Source organism: Colletes gigas, unplaced genomic scaffold (assembly GCF_013123115.1).
Source record: "Colletes gigas isolate AHSC1104 unplaced genomic scaffold, ASM1312311v1 Colletes_gigas_Sc00013, whole genome shotgun sequence".
Classification (NCBI taxonomy): domain Eukaryota; kingdom Metazoa; phylum Arthropoda; class Insecta; order Hymenoptera; family Colletidae; genus Colletes; species Colletes gigas.
This window is the reverse complement of record NW_025106642.1, coordinates 4,075,746-4,095,807: the sequence shown is the minus strand read 5'-3', so window position 1 is coordinate 4,095,807 and position 20,062 is coordinate 4,075,746. Positions and strand designations below refer to the sequence as shown.

General features: G+C 33.5%; 2 protein-coding genes across 2 annotated transcripts; both read right to left on the bottom strand.

Annotated features, from left to right (window-relative positions):
• Window positions 1-3: 3 nt before the first annotated feature.
• Window positions 4-2,922, bottom strand: LOC122399293 (tyrosine--tRNA ligase, mitochondrial). The gene is made up of 3 exons (XM_043399878.1): window positions 1,497-2,922; window positions 499-1,394; window positions 4-353 (listed from the first exon to the last, which is right to left on the bottom strand). The coding sequence occupies exons 1-3, from the start codon at window positions 1,622-1,624 to the stop codon at window positions 4-6; spliced, it is 1,374 nt and encodes a 457-aa protein (XP_043255813.1). The 5' UTR covers window positions 1,625-2,922.
• Window positions 2,923-4,232: 1,310 nt separating this feature from the next.
• On the bottom strand, window positions 4,233-12,896 carry LOC122399436 (NADPH--cytochrome P450 reductase). The gene is made up of 11 exons (XM_043400116.1): window positions 12,664-12,896; window positions 10,965-11,173; window positions 10,370-10,562; window positions 8,909-9,058; window positions 7,734-7,858; window positions 7,426-7,614; window positions 7,107-7,345; window positions 6,672-7,003; window positions 6,272-6,533; window positions 5,930-6,158; window positions 4,233-5,684 (listed from the first exon to the last, which is right to left on the bottom strand). The coding sequence occupies exons 1-11, from the start codon at window positions 12,673-12,675 to the stop codon at window positions 5,540-5,542; spliced, it is 2,085 nt and encodes a 694-aa protein (XP_043256051.1). The 5' UTR covers window positions 12,676-12,896; the 3' UTR covers window positions 4,233-5,539.
• Window positions 12,897-20,062: the final 7,166 nt, after the last annotated feature.

Sequence of the window (20,062 nt, the reverse complement as noted above, 5' to 3'; positions counted from 1 at the left end):
ATTTCATAGCCATTTTACAATATAATAAGTTTTTTTTCCAACCCTGAGCAACGTTATATTGTTGCTTAATATATGTATTCCAGGGACGAGAACCTCTTCTGTATTAGTAACCTTGGAATAATTAACGTAGAACCCACCAGCTGCGATAATCCTCCTTGCATCATGTTCTTTCTCGAAACATTTTGATTTCATCGCCAAGTCGTAAATGCTGAGGCCGGGTTCGGAGAAAATTTCCACTACCGTGGCACCTTCCAACAATTCGGCCAGATCGTTCGCGTTTATTCTCGACAAAGATTCGATGGACTTGTCGTAAAGAATTGTGGATGCTCTTTTTGCTCCCAGTAGTCCCTCTTCTACAATTACAAAAATTACATTCACATTGTTTTAGTAATGATCGCTTGCTGGAAAATGTAATCGCATAGAATAAAAGTTCCTCAACATTAAAAAAAACCAAGGACTTGTTTATTAAGCACTGTTTCTATTAAATTATTCCCTTACCACCATGAACCAATAATGTAACTTGCTCCGCCAGAATCCTCTGCGCCTTCCTCAAACCCGGATTCTTAAAATGTTCTTCTACGATACTTTTCACCCTGTGCAAAGGTAGAAACGTAAAATATTGAAGAAACTTTTCCACATCTGCGTCTTCGGTTCGAATAAAGTACTGATAGAGCTGAAAGCTGGAAGACTTGGAAGAAGAAAGCCAAACTGCATTGCCAACAGACTTTCCAAGCTTTTTTCCACCTTCGGCCGTGACCAATGGCAATGTCAATCCATAAACTTGCTTTTTGGTGTACTTGGTTACCAGATCATAGCCAGAAATTATGTTTCCCATCTGATCCTGGCCGCCAACTTGGAAGTTGCAATTGTATGTACGCTGCAAATGTAGCCAGTCGTAGCTTTGAAATAGAGGATAACTGAATTCTGTGAAACTCATACCACTGTCGGATTCTAATCTAGACTGGACCGAGGAACGACCCAACATGGTGCCCATTCTAAAATATTTTCCAATCTCCCTAATAAAGGAGATTATATTCATATCATTGTACCACTCTAAATTGTTATGTACGATCACAGGAGTCAGACTTCTCACATTTTTGCAAAAGTATCTCTCATGGTTCCTGAAGATCTGCTTTATGTCATTTCGTATAGATTTTATATTTTCATGCAACACGACATCCTCTATTTCGACACGTTCTGACTTCCTGAAGCTTGGATCACCGATCAAACCTGTACCACCTCCTAAGAGAATGATCACTTGATGACCGCAGCGTTGCCAATGGAGGAGATTCACCAGAACTAGTAAATTTCCTACGTGCAAGCTCTCCGCAGTTGGATCGAACCCTGTGTAGACACATTGCGGAGGGCTCTTCCACAATTTCTTTATGTCCTTTCTAAAAATTTAATTTATGTTGACTGATTGTGTAAATACAATGTTAACTTTTTAAAGAGGAATAAATATATTTCAGTAAATAATATTCGTTAACAATACTTACTCACATATATCAGGAAAAATATCCTCGTACAATTGTCTGTTTTCGGCGTCTAGCGTATATTTTATAGAATGCAAACGTCGAATGTTTAAACTTCTCGTAAAAAGACACGACCTTACTAAATTGTTCATTTCGAGTGGAATTTACAACTCTTCAGATTAATCTTATTTCAATACATTCTAATAACATACAGCATTAATATTTAATGGTACAAACACTTTGTTTTCGTTGGTTATGTGCGCGCCTTGGAGAACATAACCACAAAACCGAAGAAATCGGTTTCTGTTTTCACGTAACATAAAGTTCCTCGAATGATATCTCTATTTCATTATGGAAGTTCCATACCTCGTTTATGTACATGTATATTGCTGGCTAATATTATAAGTTCACTTCATATTTGTTTTTTTTATTGTAACAGTTAGAACTATTGCTTTTTCCTTTTTGGAACATTATGTAAAAATACACGAAAGATAAAACATTGTTTCTAATAATTACTTAATGCTCTATTATGATTAATTAGTTGAAAAATTCTCGTTTCGTACGATAGAAAATCATGTATGCAGTATGAAATCGAAAATTTTCCAACTAATTCCGCTACCGATCATTAAGAACGATTTTCTATAGGGACTTGCGAGCAATGTGACCAGATTTGACATAATTGAGTGCATCAACCTCTCTCGTTCTTCCAACAGCTGAATTCCGAATTCCGACCTTGGCAATCGGCATAAAATTTCGAGCCTCGATTGTCCAAGGATATAAGTATAATAATGAAAAGAAAATATCGAAAATATCGTCTTAAAATCGTGTATTTCTGTGAAATGAAAGAAAAATAATGGGAAACCTTTAAACAGATTATTTATGTTACACAATATGCAGATGACATTGCAATGCAGGAAGACCGCCGAAGGGGCAAGGCGCCAAGTCCAACGGACCGTATTATTTATCTACATATGTATACGGTTCCGTCTTCCGTCACCTTATTGATGGCGGCGGAGTCGCGTAACGGTCCATTGGAGGTTTATTGATTCAGATAGAATGCTATGAAACGTTATTCATAACATTAACGCTTTCCGGTAATTGATTGGTCAATAACTGCTCGACAAACCAGTTTTTCACCCGTTTTCTTAGATCGAAAAAAGTTCTTTAGCTAAAGATAGATTTAGCTTCTTTAGCTCTTTAGATTTAGATTAGTTCTCCATTCGCTATACGCGTTCTATTGACATAGATATATAAACTTATTCCTTTTTGTTTAAGTGGAAATAAACTTCAAATTCAATATATCCTACAATTCGAAAAAATTTAATGAAGAAAACGTCGAAGTGACCACTTTGACGAAATTCTATTGCTACAGTGAAAACTCGATAAATGTCGCTACTCCGGGTCCGGTCAGCAACACTTACGGAATAGGAGAATCGTCTTTCGAATTTGATTGTAGTTTGCCGACGCTTCGAACGTAGAAAGAGTCAGTAGCTAAAGAAGAAAGAGGGACTGAAACTCGGATTTATCGCCCCAGTTTAAATATCCGCGTCAGTGTGACCACAGTACTGCAACAGAAGAAAGTTTTTTATTTTTTACTTTTTGTTAATAAAAATTTCACTATCATGTTGGGGAGATTTCTCTGATTAAAATGAGGCTAAACACGATATAAATCGGTCAATATTTGGTAGCATAATATTGAATTAAATATTGTACTTGCGAGTCTTTCTCTCTTTATTTATCCTTCTTGTGCTGTCCTTTTCTATGTTCGGAAATATCAAAGAACGACGCATCGAGGTGCTGGCTACATTTATCGAACGGGAGGTAGGCTATTTTCAAACGGAACGGTTCCACCGTTTCGTAAGTGATCAAAAACTGCAACACTTATGAAATAGGGGGTTTCGTTAGCTACCACTGTTCGATAAATGTACCAATCCACTGACCTTGCGAAGATACGAGTACACAATATTTAATTAAATATTATGGTAACAAATATTGGCCGATTTATATCGTGTTTAGTCTCATTTTAATTAGAAAAATCTTCCCTACATGATAGTAAAATTTTTATTAAAAAAAAGTAAAAAATAAAAAACTCTCTTCTTGTACAGTAGTGTGGTCACACTGACAGGGACATTTAAACTAAGTTGACGAAGGCAATAAAGATTTTTAAAGAAAGCCGCTACGTCTCCGGTTACACTTCGCCTCACTGGTTCAAGGGGGATCCCCCTAGTGGTGGGGATAAAAATGTATCATTTATGGAACAGCTCTTGAAGACATTTATCGAGTTTTCACTGTACATTGTTACCCTACCTTGGCGGACACAAAACAAGCGGTATTTTTCGTGAATTTTTTACAGGAAATGTGTATTCAGTCGAAATGATCTGTTTACTGCGTATAAATCATTTCTTGTAACATCATTATTACTGTGTATAAATCATTTCAATGTAACTTTTACCATTAACCAAATGTATACTCTAAGTTAAACTTAAAATTGACCCAAAATAGTACAAAATTAAATTAATTAATATTTTTGCCACTGAGGGCGCTACACGTAGTAATTTCTAGATTCTAGATAAATTAAAAATTATTTATGCCAAAGAAAGAAACGTTTAATCAATCGTTAGTTACATGTTAGTCTGTAATTTATATAGGATAAGTGTGTAATTCCTTTTAGAAGTATACAATGTTATGTGGTACTCTAATTTAAGTTTGTACTTTGTACTACACCTATGGATCTGTAACATAGGGTGAAAACAAACAAAAAATTTACTAGGTCAGTACATTAGAAATTAATTTTTCTAACTGCTTTTAATGAGATTTGTTATAAACAGAGAGATAGTTCTATATATATATATATATATATATATATAGCGCGTGTGTAGTAATTTATTTAACTTTTACAAAATCTGTTCACATTGCCGATTTATTGTTATGTATCACACCATTACAATCGTTACATATAAATATATAGTTTCTTCGAACGATCGCAATGGCTTCTAAAATGAACGATCCGTAAATTCGTGTTTCAAGGTTCTGACGAGTTCAAATTTCACAAAATTTCGCTTTACTGAAAAATATAAAAATAAAGGGAACAAGAGAATCGTTATAACGAAATCTGAACCGGAAACCTTGAAATTGGAATTTACAACAATTTTTTTAAAATTAATAATATTCTATATTTCTGAAACCATGTTGCATATTTAAAATGTTTTTTACACGATTCTATTTTCTTTTCTCTAGAGTATATTTCACCGTTGAAACAATACCTTTAATAGTAATGAAATATTAACTATGTATAACTACTGAAAATTTGATCGGTATCTGCAATTCCGACACCTAGGCTCGAATGGTCCCGATAATCTCAAAATCGCCATTTGTCCGACGCTGTTCGACAGAGTCGAGAAAGCAAATTTTCTTCTCAAATAACGAATAGAAACGTTTAATTCATTTGTAACCAAACTTTGCCGGTCCGAGAATATTGATTACATAACAGTTAATTTATGAATTGGTCTAACATTTGTATTCGGTTATTTGTGAATAAAGTTTGTCCAGTTCTGCTGTTCCGAAAGCCCTACTCGAGTTACCCGCACACCCTTATTAATTATGCTACAATTCTTGTTCGTTTTTATTATACAGATGTTATATACGTATAAACTGTAAAGCGGCCTACTGATGCCGATACTTGTTGCAATGCTAGTTTCGACTCGAGCAATGGGGAAACTTGTGTTGCGTCAAGTATCAGTGTCAGTAGGCCGCTTAAAAGTTTAAACTCGTTATTGCACTGCATAGATTCCTACAGAAATGTTAATATAATCGAAACGACGAAATAGAAGTTAAATTTTTGTACACAATTCGTTAGCTACTTATACGAACAATAAATACAATTAGAGATTAAAAGATTTTGCTAACGTTTATAATTATCTCTTGATATTCTTTTCAATGTTTACATGAATTATCCGTACGTCCGTACGGAGGTTAATAAAAGTACACCTTCCTCGCGAAGATGTGTTAAAAAGTTTACATAGATTATTCGTTTTACAAATAACTATGGAAATTATATTACATAACATTCAACTCCAAACGTCGCTCGAATAACGCTTTTGCGAGTCCATCTTCTTTATGTAACTCCCTGCATCTAGTTCCGACATCTTTCCTTTCTCCATTACCACTTTCAGTAAGATATTGTGCACGTCTCGTGCCATATTTTTAGCATCACTGATAAATCGAAATATTGTTTTAAACATTCCAGACAATTAAATGAAGAAACTAGGGCCGGGCTATATCTGAATTTTTCTCATAAAAAATGTTAAGATTTATTTCTAAAAAAAATATTAGCTATTTTCTATTAATTTTAAAATTTTTAAATCATTAGTACGTCCAGCCCTAGCCATAAACTAAAACTGAAGCAAGTTTAACATTCAATTTCTAATTTGAATATTATTAGGTAATTGTATACTGACCCACAGACATAAATGTGCCCATTTTGTTCGCCGATAATCCTCCACAATTCGTCTTTGTTTTTCTCCAATAAATGTGTAACATATACTTTTTCTGGTTGTTCTCTGCTAAATGCTGTGTGTAACATCAAAGTGCCATTCTTCACGTACTCCTCGAGTTCATCTTTGTAAAGAAAATCATGGTCTCTCTGTCTGCATCCGAAGTATAATATTGTTTCACCCACTTCCTTGCCTGAAACAGAACAAATCGACATTTCGTTAATGACAATTTATTTCAACAATGAATAAATAGATTTCAATGACCTCCGTTTCATAAATAATTTCCTTATTAAATCAATAAGTCACCTTCTTTCCTAGCAAGATCACGTTCTTGTATAAATGCTCTGAACGGTGCTATACCAGTGCCTGGCCCAACCATAATGATCGGTGTGGCCATTCGAGTAGGCAAACGGAATTGCGATTTCCGTACAAAAATCGGAACGTAAGATGGCGGATCCGACGGATGTTTCTCTTTCAGCCAGCTGGTCGTCACGCCTCTGTTTATCCTACCCGTTGGAGTTTTGTATTCTATCATAACCGCGGTTATGTGAACCGAGGTCGGGTGCAACTGAACAAAAATTAAAACTATGTTGAAACGTTAAATGTCATTAAAGACATTTTAATCCCATACTTTTATTCGCTATTAAAAAATGTAAATTTTTGATTCATTTGTACAACTAATTTCCGTCTAACAAATCTTTCTTACCTTGGGGGAGGAGGAAATCGAGTAATACCGGCACTGCAATCTCGGCAGGAGTTCACACAAATGATCCAAGGCTGGTTTTAAGCTAGGAATGTCTTCTAAAATGTGTACTATATTTCTATTCTCTTGAACCACCCACTGTTGGTATGCAGCTTTCCCTTCCGCGCTAGTTGACGTCATTAACTTCAATTTTTCCTTGTCTTTTGCATCACTGCAATATTCTGCCAACTCCTTTAGAATGTGAGTACGCGGGTTGCCGGTAATATCCAAGTAATACGTCAATGCTGTTCTGTATGAACAGGGACAGGGGAATGGATGCTTCTTCGTCGATTCCTCTGCAACACAAAGTACACAAATTAATTTAATGCCTTTAGTTCTAAAACTACCATAGAAACAGTGTTAAAATACTCAATGCCCAAATGTAATTTTAAAACTCACCATCCGTGTTTGTGAGAGTGAACACAGTATCCAAATCTACATCACATTTTTCTCCAATTTTGTTAACTAATTCTTTATTGTTCACAGGGTACACGGCTAAATGATCACCAGCTTCGTAACGCATCTTCGATCCTTCTATGTCAAATTCTATGTGCATGCAGGATTTCTCCGACTTTGGACCATGAAGTTCATGGTTTACTTTCACTGGTGCCAAGTAAGGGTTCTTTGCATCGAATGGCCTATATAATACCAATTGAATATTTTCTAAAGTACAGTGGTTTTTCTAATAATACGTAAAAAGAATTTGAGCTAAACTTACGATCTCTGGTTTTTAAACGAATGAAGACGAGCTATTTCACCGGTGTAAATCCGTTCTATTGGCAAGTCTACATGCTCCGTGAGTTTGTATTGTCGGATACTAACGTCTTCGCCTGCACCTTCAATCCCGAAAAAGTCACAGACAATGGGCCAGAATTTGTCTTTCCATGTAATGAAATCATCTTCTATACTATAATTATTTAATTTTATTACTGTATAATAGTTGTGTGGAACTTGGAAAATTCTTTAAATAGATCTACAGCAAACATTTGAATTACATTGGAGATTTTTAAAATTATGGTAACTTACTTAGCATCATCATCTCCTAAGCCAAGTTCGTAGACTCGAGTGGCACCTAATTGCTCTAATCTATGGTCGACATAAATTGCTACTTCATTGTAATGCTCATACGTTTTATTCCCAAGTCCAAACACCTGCAACAAATTAAAATAAGTATTGAGTAAATGGGATGGAAACTATCATATGTTTACAACAGTGTTGGTAAAGTTAAAAAATCTTGTAAGCTGTAACAACATTTTTAATTCAAAATACAATCGAAACTTACATTTTTTAAATCTTTTATTAGCATAATAATGCATAATATTAATAATATATTTTCTTGTTGGAATTATGTATTTCATTATTGAAAAAAAAAAAGAAAATTACAGAACATGTCAAAACAGTGAGAAAGAATTAATTTAATAAATATTAATTAGAAAGTAGTTGTAAATGTACCTCGAACTTTGGCGCCAAAATCAGTGCTGAAAATCGTCGCGTAGGGGCGCTGCGAGTCTTAGATTTAATAAACACGCGTACAAGTTTGTCGCACTTTTTTAAGCCCATAATTACAATTTCCAAAAATCTATTATTTATTCACTGAAGTTAATTAATATTTATTAAAATTACTATCTAATCTCGTTACTTTAGTCGATTACTTTTCGGGATAAATAGTACACTAATAGAAAATGTTAGTGACTACGACCATACACACGTGGTGTCCGATCGATAAAAGTTTCTTATGTAACCATCGTTTCTCACATAACACGATACTAAACGCAAATCGTATTAATCCATCGAATAGAACATAATTATAAATTATTATTGCGTATCGAACGAATATTTATGGAGTTCAGAATTGTTTAGAAATTTAATCGAATGAAAATTACTAAATACGTAAGCGAGGGGAAATCAATGGACGCCATATTGTTACGAGTAGAAGTATTCTTTCATTTGAACTATGACTTAACCAGTGACTCATCGATCCATTTTGATAAACTTCTGACAACAATATAATGATCGGAAATCTTGGCCAGTCGATTCTCAGACGACAGAAAATAGATTGACAATATTAAAATATATCCTTCATGAAAAATTCTAAAACCAGCTTTCGAAACATTTCAATGTAAATATTTCTGTTGCAGGTGATTTTTCGAAATAAAGACTATTAAAAACATTTCTAAAAAGAAAACAGAATTAATACGTACAGCGTAATTAAGTCCAGACAGATCACCATCGCCATTTTTCAGCCAGTCAACAAATTCCATGGCATTATCGGTAGGATCACCTTCTCCGTACGTAGCTAAACAGAATACTGCCAAACTATTTGGAATTGTTTTAAGATTTATTAACTCCTCCTGTTATAACAAATTGCAATCATTATAAATAACGATATATTATTTTTAAAAAAGCATAACATTAACGTGACGTTTTCTCTGTTTTAAGATGAAATTTCTTCGGTAAAGTAATATTTACTCTCTTTTATTTTTTTACTTTTAATGTCAAGAATAATTTCAAAAATAACTCGAGCAGGAGCTAGTACGATAAAATTAATTTAAAATAGTATAGTCCCATTACCCCTCTTAATATCAATTTATTCTTAAAATAGGAACGAACAGTAAAAACCAGCATTGTCTACGGTCGATATAGTTGTATCGCGATTCACTGATAATTTTTATAAAATTAATAATATTAAAATAAGAGTCGAGTGAAATTTATTCACGAGCAACGAATAAAAATTTTAAATTCATTCGTATATTAACTTTCGTTTATATTCCGTTCGTGAATTAGAATTCACTAATGAGTTTTTTTTTAAACTAAAAAAATTAGTTTACAAACGAAATTAAAATATTTATTCGCTATTCGCGACTAAAATTTGCTTAACTCTAATTAGAATATAAGACTATTTGTGAGAGATGAGTTGGCGATTTATATAGGGAACTTGCATACTGCGTAATACCTTTTAGAAGTTTATAACATTTTGGTAATATTCTGATATAAGTTTTGACTTTGCATTACTCCTATAGATCTATAATCTAGAATATAACGGAAAATAATGGAAAACAATAAAAAAAAAAAATATCACGATTTAACTCTGTAGCAACGTCGCTATTTAGTTTACCGACCGTCGAGTTCTGCCCACGTACAAAGCAACGAACACGCTTACGTTTTTTATATAAATTTATTACGATAGAAGCTTTAATTACTAGAATCGCGATTTAACCCTTGCAATATCGAATGCCATCTATAATCGATACTGTACGTATTTTCCTTCCACGAGAAGAAGGCACAAAGTATTTACATCTTCGCTCCTGTTGCAGTTCGCTGGCTCACAGGTATTGGTCGAAATCGGTGACAGCCAATCAGCGGGCTGCGGCAAGAGAGGGGATGTAAACACGCTGTGCTTTCTTTTCGTGGAAGGACGATAGGTAGCTGTGGATACTAACGTCGTCTAATGTCAGTATAGTCGTAAAATTCTCATTAAAAATTCAAGCCCAGAGAGATATGTACTGTAATAATTTTCCTTTCCATTCTGAACTTGTTCTAATTGTTATCTAAAATGGCGACAGTAATTAGTATAAAATTAATAATGGAAGGGAACTTGAATATTTGCGTCTAATCAAACATTGGGGAAAAGAAGATTATTTTTTATGAAAGTGAATTAATACCATGTCACATTCTTCGGGATCAGCCACCATGCCTTTCATTTTGTATCTGATACCCTCCTTGGCTAGCCGACCAGCGAATTCTTCGGCAGTTCCGGTTTGGCTGCCATAAAATACCACGAGACTTCTTCCTGAGGTTTTCAGCTTTTTTATGAACGAATTTTCTGCCGGCGTTACCGTAGGGAACAACGTTGGCCTTTTACAAAAAAAATTACCAAAATTTATTCTGCATTCTATCTGAATGAAAATCGATTTGATCGAACCGAGTTGAATAATACTATAATATTAATAATACACTGGTTGGCCACGAAGCTTCGCTCAAGGATCGAAATTTTTTCAGTTTTCGATAGCTCTTTCATTCAAATTTAATTCTTTTAACATATTAACTTGAGAATGAAGTTTTTTAGTGCAAATTTTTTAATTTTTGAAATACAGACAACTATAAATCGTGAATATGCTTTTCAGTCATATTTCATATCTGTTAACATGAAACAGTTGAAAAATAATTATTTTTTGTTGAAAAGAGCTATTTAAAATTGAAGAACTTAATATACCAAATTCGTAATATCGAAAATAGTTATAGAAACGTAGTATTTACTGGATAGAATAGGATTTTGCGACGGACGTGTATTCTTCTTGTTTGTTTCGACGCATTAACCACCATAATGCAGCTAATAGAAGGGCGCTGAGAAGTATGATATCGAGTGTGTTAAAAAGTGGCTCATCCAGAACTTCGGTCCTTTCATTGTTTTCTAGCATCGGAGAACCCGCCATTCTTATTGCTTTCGGCTGTGACGCGGTTGCTGTCTGCAACAAAAAAAATAAAGACAAGTAATGTCATGAAAAGTGGGTATTAAAATTAGCGTAACATATACGTGAGTCATTCATATTCAAATAATGTCTTTGAACTTCGATAATTTCGTGTAATTAGATTTTATTGAGTCACGTTTGTTTATTCTTTTTAATTGATCGATCGATTCAAAAAAAAATATTAACACGTTGACTGTTCAGGGAAAAACCGTCCACTTTTTTGCAAGACCAAAACATTGATTTTAGACAATTGTAAGATACATAACCTAAAATTGGTATCAGTTCTTATTTATCTAATCTCACCAAAGATTAATAAAACTAACAAATTCATGAATCTTATCCAAATTTATTTTCTTACACATCTAAATTTCAGATTTAATTTTTGAAATTACTTTAACGAATCCTACGTGTATATACATGTATAGGAAATTTCAACGAAGTATACCAAATATTTCTGTTAGGCAAGTTATGACTCTTATCGTGATAAAAGCCTTGGCCGCTACTGTCATACGTGATAATAGGAGTCATTGAAAGTCATCAGACACTGATATTAAGGAAACAATTGTGACATCGGTTGACGTACACGTATGGAAATTACGCAACAATTTTCTATAATTGTATACGATTACGAGTATTTATTGTGATTCTACAATAGATTTCTTCTATTATCATTAACTGATCATATCTGCTATTGTTTATAATTTTTACAACTGTTGAAAATTTTTCATTGTAAACAATATTGTAACACGTAAGTTCAAAGTGACTATGACAGTCAACGTGTTAAAAAAAATCAAATTTGTAAATATTGATTCATTTTCGAAGAACAAAAATAATAATATTCTTTTTTATCTCGTTATATGGTAGAATTTCACTTATTTTTTAATACCATTGGGAACTTCGTTGGTAAGGAAGTTGTGGCCTTTTCGACGGAAATAGGCATTAACTACTATAATCTAATGCGCCGAAGTTGCACAAATGTAGTCCAATAATTGGTACGACAGGTTAAGACCGGATATATTTATTTAAACCAAATTTAGTACTAATCACTCGTAAAGTAAACAAGAAAGTATATTATTTGAATTCATATCGCCTTTTAAGTACATCGATTAAGCTTAACGTCAAATCGATATGATTCATTGCTATGGTAATTCACAGGTTAGGTCTGGGTTAATAGAATTAATTCGAACAGGGACTATTTTTCAAATGACTCGATGGCAAAGAAACGGAATGAAAATTTCTGATCGCACGAAAAACGAAGTTTAATTACTGTTTCGAATAAACTAACAGGTAAGTGTAGGTTAGGTTTGAATTAATAGTTAATTCCAATAATTCCATCAATTTACATTTCTGTCTATGAAAATGTAGCTAAAAACTTGGCATCAAAACATAGATCGCCTCAAAAGTGTAGTAGAACTATTCTGTCGAATGAAAAAAAAAAGATTTTCGGTTTGATGGAAATGTTGACCGTAGATAATTCCAATTCTTACCGGGAAATCCATTCTGTACGGATGAGGTGAGTGCGCAGGATCGGTAAGGGTTGTTCGTGTAGTCAAATTTGAGAGATTTTCTTAAGATACATTCACGCCGAGTAAATTTGGAATGTTACTGCAGGCAATGGGAAAAATGTTACACTAGCGACGAGTCGGAAACGTGTGGCAGAGCGGTTCGTGCGACAGACGTCACGGTGAGGAAGAAAAGCAAGTCATCGGCCAAGCGAATTTGTGCTCGCGGCCACGCGGAACAGTGTTCGCTCGCGATATGCGTTTACGAATACGTTTAAAATACATATGCACAATAACGATAGGATAAAACATAACTGCTTTGCCGTTCTGTTTTACTACTTAGTTATGTGCATCTTGACTTTTGCGACACAAATGCAGACATAGACGTAATAACGTTATCCAGAACGGAACAAAAATTTTAGACCAAAGCCTCATCACTGCTTGAATTTATTTCTCAATATAATATACAATATTTAACACGTTGTCTGCCAAACTTTCATCATCATTTTTTAAATAAAAGTAGATGGAAGCTGTAGTATATGTACTGCATATCTAGTGTGACAGAACCCCAAGAGCGTTTTCCAAAATGGGCATTAGTTTCCGAGAAATTCGAGTTTGAAAAGTTATTAAAAAATTAAATTAAAAAATTTCAAATCATTCACGAAAAAATTATTTTTGGTTGAGGGGGTTAATTACAATCATTTTTGGTGAATACATATACCCCCGAAATCCTACCCACTTTCGAGAAAAAAATTCGAGAAGGTGTGAAATTTTTCGACGGAAAAAAAAATTTCAAATCGTTCTCGAAAAATTATTTTTGGTTGCGGGGGTCAATTACAATCATTTTTGGTGAATACACATACCCCCGAAATCCTACCCACTTTCGAGAAAAAAATTCGAGTAGGTGGACATTGTCGACAAAATTAAAAAATTTCAAATCGTTCTCGAAAAATTATTTTTGGTTGCGGGGGTCAATTACAATCATTTTTGGTGAATACATATACCCCCGAAATCCTACCCACTTTCGAGAAAAAAATTCTTAATCGAAAATGTAATTTATGGCCAGAAATGTTGTCCGAAAATTTCATGCGGATCTTTAAAATGTCATAACTTCTGAACGGATTGAAGGATTTTAATTTTCAAAAATGCAAACGACGCGTATTTTAATCAAGAATACGTAGAAATCGCAAAAATATGCAAAAAGTTGATCCTTGACCCCGCAAAATGAGAAAAAACCCCATAAAAATGGTCCAATCTTCAAACAGCCAAAATTCCTACAATAGTGAACATATTTCAATGAAACTTTTTTCTGAAGTAGAGCTCATAGGAACCTACAAAAAAGTATTGGCCAACTCTTTTGTAGGGCGTCAAACAAAATTATTAAAAATGAAAAACGAATTTTTAAGAATTTCGACAGGGCGTAGGTGCCTAAATTTTTCAGCGAAAAAAAAAAATTTCAAATCGTTCTAAAAAAATTATTTTCAGTTGCGGGAGTCAATTTCAATCATTTTTGGTCAATATATATACCCCCGAAATCCTACGCACTTTTGAGAAAAAAATTCGAGAATGTGTGAAATTTTTCAACAAAATTAAAAAATTTCAAACCATTCTGAAAAAATTATTTTCGGTTGCAGGGGTCGATTACAATCATTTTTGGTCATTACACATTCCCCCGAAATTTTGGGCATTTCGGAGAAAAAAATTCAGTACGGGCGGAACTTTAAACGTTAATAATTTCTTAACGAAGCCTCCATCAACAAATTGGTATTCTTGTATTTTTCCCGATTTTGTCCTCTAGAAGTAGTGCAAGCCTACAGTGCTTCATTAAAATCAAAGTTAGAACGGCTACTACCATAATGAATGTGCGCGCAAGATGTAAATCATCAAAATCTGCAAAACTGTAAGAGGCAATTTTAAAAAATCGCATACCAATGGATTTGGAATAAAATGCTCGTCATTTTTTGTCATTATGAAAATTTCAATAAAATGAAAAATTAAGTTAATAAATTTTTTTTTGTTATAAACAAATTGTATTTTTAAAAATTTTTTAACACCATGTTATTGTACATAAGAAACCATTAACCTCGCCCATTAACAATTTTTTTGTATCGCTTTCCGTTTTCGAGATAGCCGTCTCGAGCCAAAACTTCAAGGGGTGGTTTCACCCCTTAAACTCGAGTTACCGCAGCTAAAAAAAAATACGTGTCGATTATTTTTGGCTGCTTTATAAGTGTACAAAGTTTCATCAAAATCGAAGCCGGACCGTTCGCGATGGTTCCTTGTCAGTGGAAGGTTCGGTCCACATGTTCTCAATCCTTTCACGTGGTTTCGACTTAACGAGTGTTAAATAGTGGGCATTGCCAAACTATGTCATTATGATCATATTTTTCAGCGTTACAATTCTATTTTACATCGTTTGTAATGGCTATGCGCGATTGTAGCGGCGCGAGACGCCACGAGATTTGTAGTGATCCGATCTGCAACAATTAATTGTAATGATAGGTCTCTCGTGCGACATTTTTATTTGTAAACTATGGTTTTTTGTTATTTTTAAAGTAGTATAAGAAGTATTCCTTGCCTTTTGATACCTCTTGACCTCTTACAAATTCTTCGGTGTTTAACTTACGTTCAAATTTAAATAATTCTCGAAAATCGGAAAATGTAATAAGAATGCGATTATCGACAATCTCCAAAGCCACAATTTTAGCTGGTGCGTCGACTTCTTCGTTCCCTTCTATGCCTATATGCGAAGGTATCCAGAAAAATTCTATTTCGTTATTATTCGAAGATATTAGTTCAAATTCATTATATATTTTTTTAATTTTAAAGATACAAGTGTCTGTTGTTACATCAACTTTCGAATTTTCAAAATTGAGGAGAACGCTAAATGACTCACGATAATTTAATTATGTGAAAAAATTTATTATGTAAAATGTAATTGTACACAGTAGTGCATTATTATACTCAAGCCACCACTACAATCTGTTTTTTTACTAATACTTCGAAGAGTACACAGAAATACGTGAAAAGAATAGTCGCTAGTGGAATACGTTTGGTCGTAAATATCTAAAAGAATTAATTTGTATTTTATAGATAGATTTTTAATTGAATCATAGTTGACTTCATTTAGACCCCGGGACGATATATTATTTCGTGAATGTAATGCAAGATTAAACTTCGTCAAGTGTGCATAAAAAAAACTCATTAAGATAAGATTCGGGACAGTGGTTAATGCTAGTTAAGTCTTTGTCTCACGCTTACGCTGTTAAATACGTACACGTGTACGCGTCGATGCATGAAAATGTACTATTAACGATTTTCTTTTGCATAATATTGTTCGTCCGTATTATTAGAAGCAACAAAATTTTGCTATCGAACGTATCAATATTATATATTGTAATTTGAACCGCCTAGAATGGCAAAACCGTTAGAGGGCACAAGAATAAATGATCAGTTTTAATTACTATTCTTGCTCATGAATGTTTCATAAGTATAGTCAAAAAATCGATCGTCACGGCAAGTAATTTTCCATTTACTTGGCCGAGCAATGATATTGAAGTCGGTGGGTTTTGTGCAAATCGAAAGATAGGACTACTTTTTGCCCAGAATTCGATATAAAAATAGTTTAACAATACATCACCGTTAAACGTAAAACTTACGTCAAATTTTTCTTTATATTTTACTCTATTATCAAATAATTAACAAAGATTAATGTGACTTATGTTGTTTTTTAATATCATGCTATCTAGTAATAGGAGAATAATTACAAGTTAGGGGATTCCCACAACGATGAACTCGCAACTGACTAAATACACGGTGCAACGTGCAAAAATTTTCTCTACTATAGGCAATTTTTTTACGTATTTTTCCGCGGCGAATTTTATTAAATTACTAAAGCGTTTTTTGCTATCATTCTCAATTCTCGATGCTTGGTCTGTTCTTCATGGTTAAAAGACGATCATAAAAAAAAGACAATACTTTTGTTTATTATTTGTTGGACGTCCTTCCCTTTTAAAGACTTCTTTTAGACTTCGGTACATTAAATGAACTAATTTTTTTATGTATATTAAAGTTCTATATTTATTGTATTCCTGCAGAACTATTTTCAATCCAGTTTTATTTGTTAAATTGTGTTCCCTAATTTTTTATTCAAGCATCAACAAACTTTAAATTGTTTTATTTGCGTTTGTTTATTCACAATGGTAATGTACAATGTGTAAAATATGTACTCCAGGCTAACCCTGTGAAAAATTTTAATGAGAGATTCTAGAGGCCAAAATAAGACGAAAATCAAGAATATTAATTTGTTGATGGAGGCTTCGTTAAAAAGTTATTAACGTTTAAAGTTCCGCCCCTACTCGAATTTTTTTCTCGAATGTGGGTTGGATTTCGGGGGTAGGTATATTCACCAAAAATTATTGTAATTGACCCCCGCAATCGATAATAATTTTTCCAAGACGATTTGAAATTTTTTTTTTCGTCTAAAAATTTCAATAGTTACTCGAATTTTTTTCTCGAAAGTGGGTTGGATTTCGGGGTTATGTGTATTCACCAAAAATGATTGCAATTGACCCCCGCAACCGATAATAATTTTTTCAGAACGATTTGAATTTTTTTTTCGTCCAAAAATTTCAATACCTACTCGAATTTTTTTCTCGAATGTGGGTTGGATTTCGGGGGTAGGTATATTCACCAAAAATGATTGTAATTGACCCCCGCAACCGATAATAATTTTTTCAGAGCAATTTGAAATTTTTTTTTCGTCCAAAAATTTCAATATCTACTCGAATTTTTTTCTCGAATGTGGGTTGTATTTCGGGGGTATGTGTATTCACCAAAAATTATTGTAACTGACCCCTGTAACTAAATATAATTTTTTCAGAATGATATGAAATTTTTAAATTTATTTTTTTTTAGTAACTTTTTAATGAAGCCTCAGTCAAGAAATTGATATTCTTGATTTTCGTCTTATTTTGGCCTCCAGAATCTCCCATTAAAATTTTTCCCGGGGGGTGGCTGTACACCCTGTATACAATATTTTTAAGATATCACTCCTCTGCGCCAATGTAACTTCCTTACACGTGATTCCATGATTGCTGTCATTGGAAGCGAAGTGGTACTTTACCAATTATACGCTACAAATGTCTGTATTTCGTATATACACTTCTTACTGTGAATATCAATTGGGAAACACATATTCGTTTACATTGTGAGAAACTTCTTGTTTTTCTGAGGAAATAGTAGTAAATATTTGACGTGTACCAGACACATCGGATCATCGGGACAAAAACGGGTGAAGATAATTAATTTTGTATCGTCGAATGCAACTTAATAATGTACATTTGGCCGATGTGACATTTAAGGTACAGGTGGACGATTAAAATAAAATTAAAGAAAATAATTTTATAGACATGGTACTTTAACAATATAATCAACCATGGGAATAAAAATATAAAAATGATCTCCCCCCACGAAGATTCGAATCAAAGTCCTCCTAGTCGAGTAGCGAACTTAACTTTCAACTACCAAATCACTTGTGAAATCCCTTCCGCTTCATTATGTATAATTCAGCGCGCGTGTTAAAACAAAAACCTTAATTGATTACATCATTAATCGTGGAACATTGTCGCATAAACTTTATTTACTTTATATAAAAGTCTATAGTTTGGAAAAGCACAAATTTAATATTTCAGAGTCTGTTATAACAAATGAAAAACCGCAAAAAATGCCGATTACGTATCGAAGCAATTGTAGATCTATTTTTATATTATTACAGTAATTGTTATTAGGTAATATTATTGTTCTTGATATTTATCAGATTTTAAGATAAAGGCAATTGTTGTCTAATATCTAACGTTATTTGATACTATTCAATAAAACGCATTTATTCTTTATCTTACGAAGATAAAATCCAGTCTTAAAGATAATGTTTAGCCTGATTCGAATCGCGTGTGGGAGTGGGGGGGCCACGAGGCATCAAAGCAATAGAAAGATTCTGAAGTTGCAGGGTTTGTAAACAAAAAAAAAAAAACAGATAGCAAGGCATCGATTCATTCATGCTCACGTGTTCGCGCGCGATGTGCCCGTAAAGTATAATATATTTATTTACTCTCTGGCAAAAATCCTATATAATTCTGTATGAAATAGTCGAACACGTGCGATAGATTTTTTAAATGACTGTACATAATAGTTGGTGCGATTCAAGTTGCATCGTAACCAGCTCTTGACGTCTGTATCTGCATAACGATATGCGTGTATCACGATCATAATACATCTAGCACGTTATATTTGTTGTGCAATACATGCGTGCTAGTAATTCATCAACATAAAAAATGATTAACACTTTTACGATCGTCGTAAACCCAAACCAAGACTATTTACTTTGCAATCATTTTTCCTACACCTAACATTATTATTTAGGCACTAGCGTAAGAGTTACGACGTTATAAACTGCTCTGTTATAACATTTTTATTATTTTTTAGAAGCTAGTAAAATACTAAGGTCGAATCTGATTTTGAAATCCGGCGAGAAGATACCGCGTTTCTAATTACAAAGATAACGTGCACGAAATTTTAATAGTAAAATTTCACGGTACAATCTTTCGCAATAATTGTCCTAGCGAGCCATCATTACATCCTCCTTGCTTTAATCAAATGGATTGTTACATAAACTCATAAATAAAAACGCATAAAAAATAAATATTATTTATTCTATACTTTCTCATATAACACTTTCTTCTATGGATTTTGTTTCGTGATTTTATTTTTGTATTATTCTCGCATTCCTTCGGTATAAATTTATTTCTTTATCATATCGCGCGGATTATTTTTTTTAACATTTACAACGTAATAAATTCTCCGGTACATGAACAAAAAAAAACCATTTACGGGACTAATGAAGTTTCGTATCAAACTTACTTATGCATTAAGATACTTAAAGATCCCACAGGCTAACGCGAAATATTCGTATCATGACAGAGGTAGCAAAATATTTGCAACAACAACGATGGCGAAATTTTCAGCAAATGCTGATGAAAACACGAAGAAGCAATACCGAACATAGCAATTTCAGAATTACAGTGAAAGAAACGCCTTGGAAAGCAAATAAAAAGACGCTACAAAATTCGCAGCGGCGGTGAAAATTTTTCGCGTTGAAGTGAACGAACACAGCAGATGCTGTGTATTTAGTTCAGTTGTGAATTCATCGCTGTTGTAGTGGATCTATAGAATTTCTTTATTCTGTCATCCATAATATCGATTGACTGATCGAACTTCGATTGTTACGTAAGTAGCTGGAATCCGCTGGAATGCGAATGATTTTAGAAAGAAAAACATCTAAATCAACGAAATTAAACACGCTAGTTGTAATAACACTTTCTGTAAT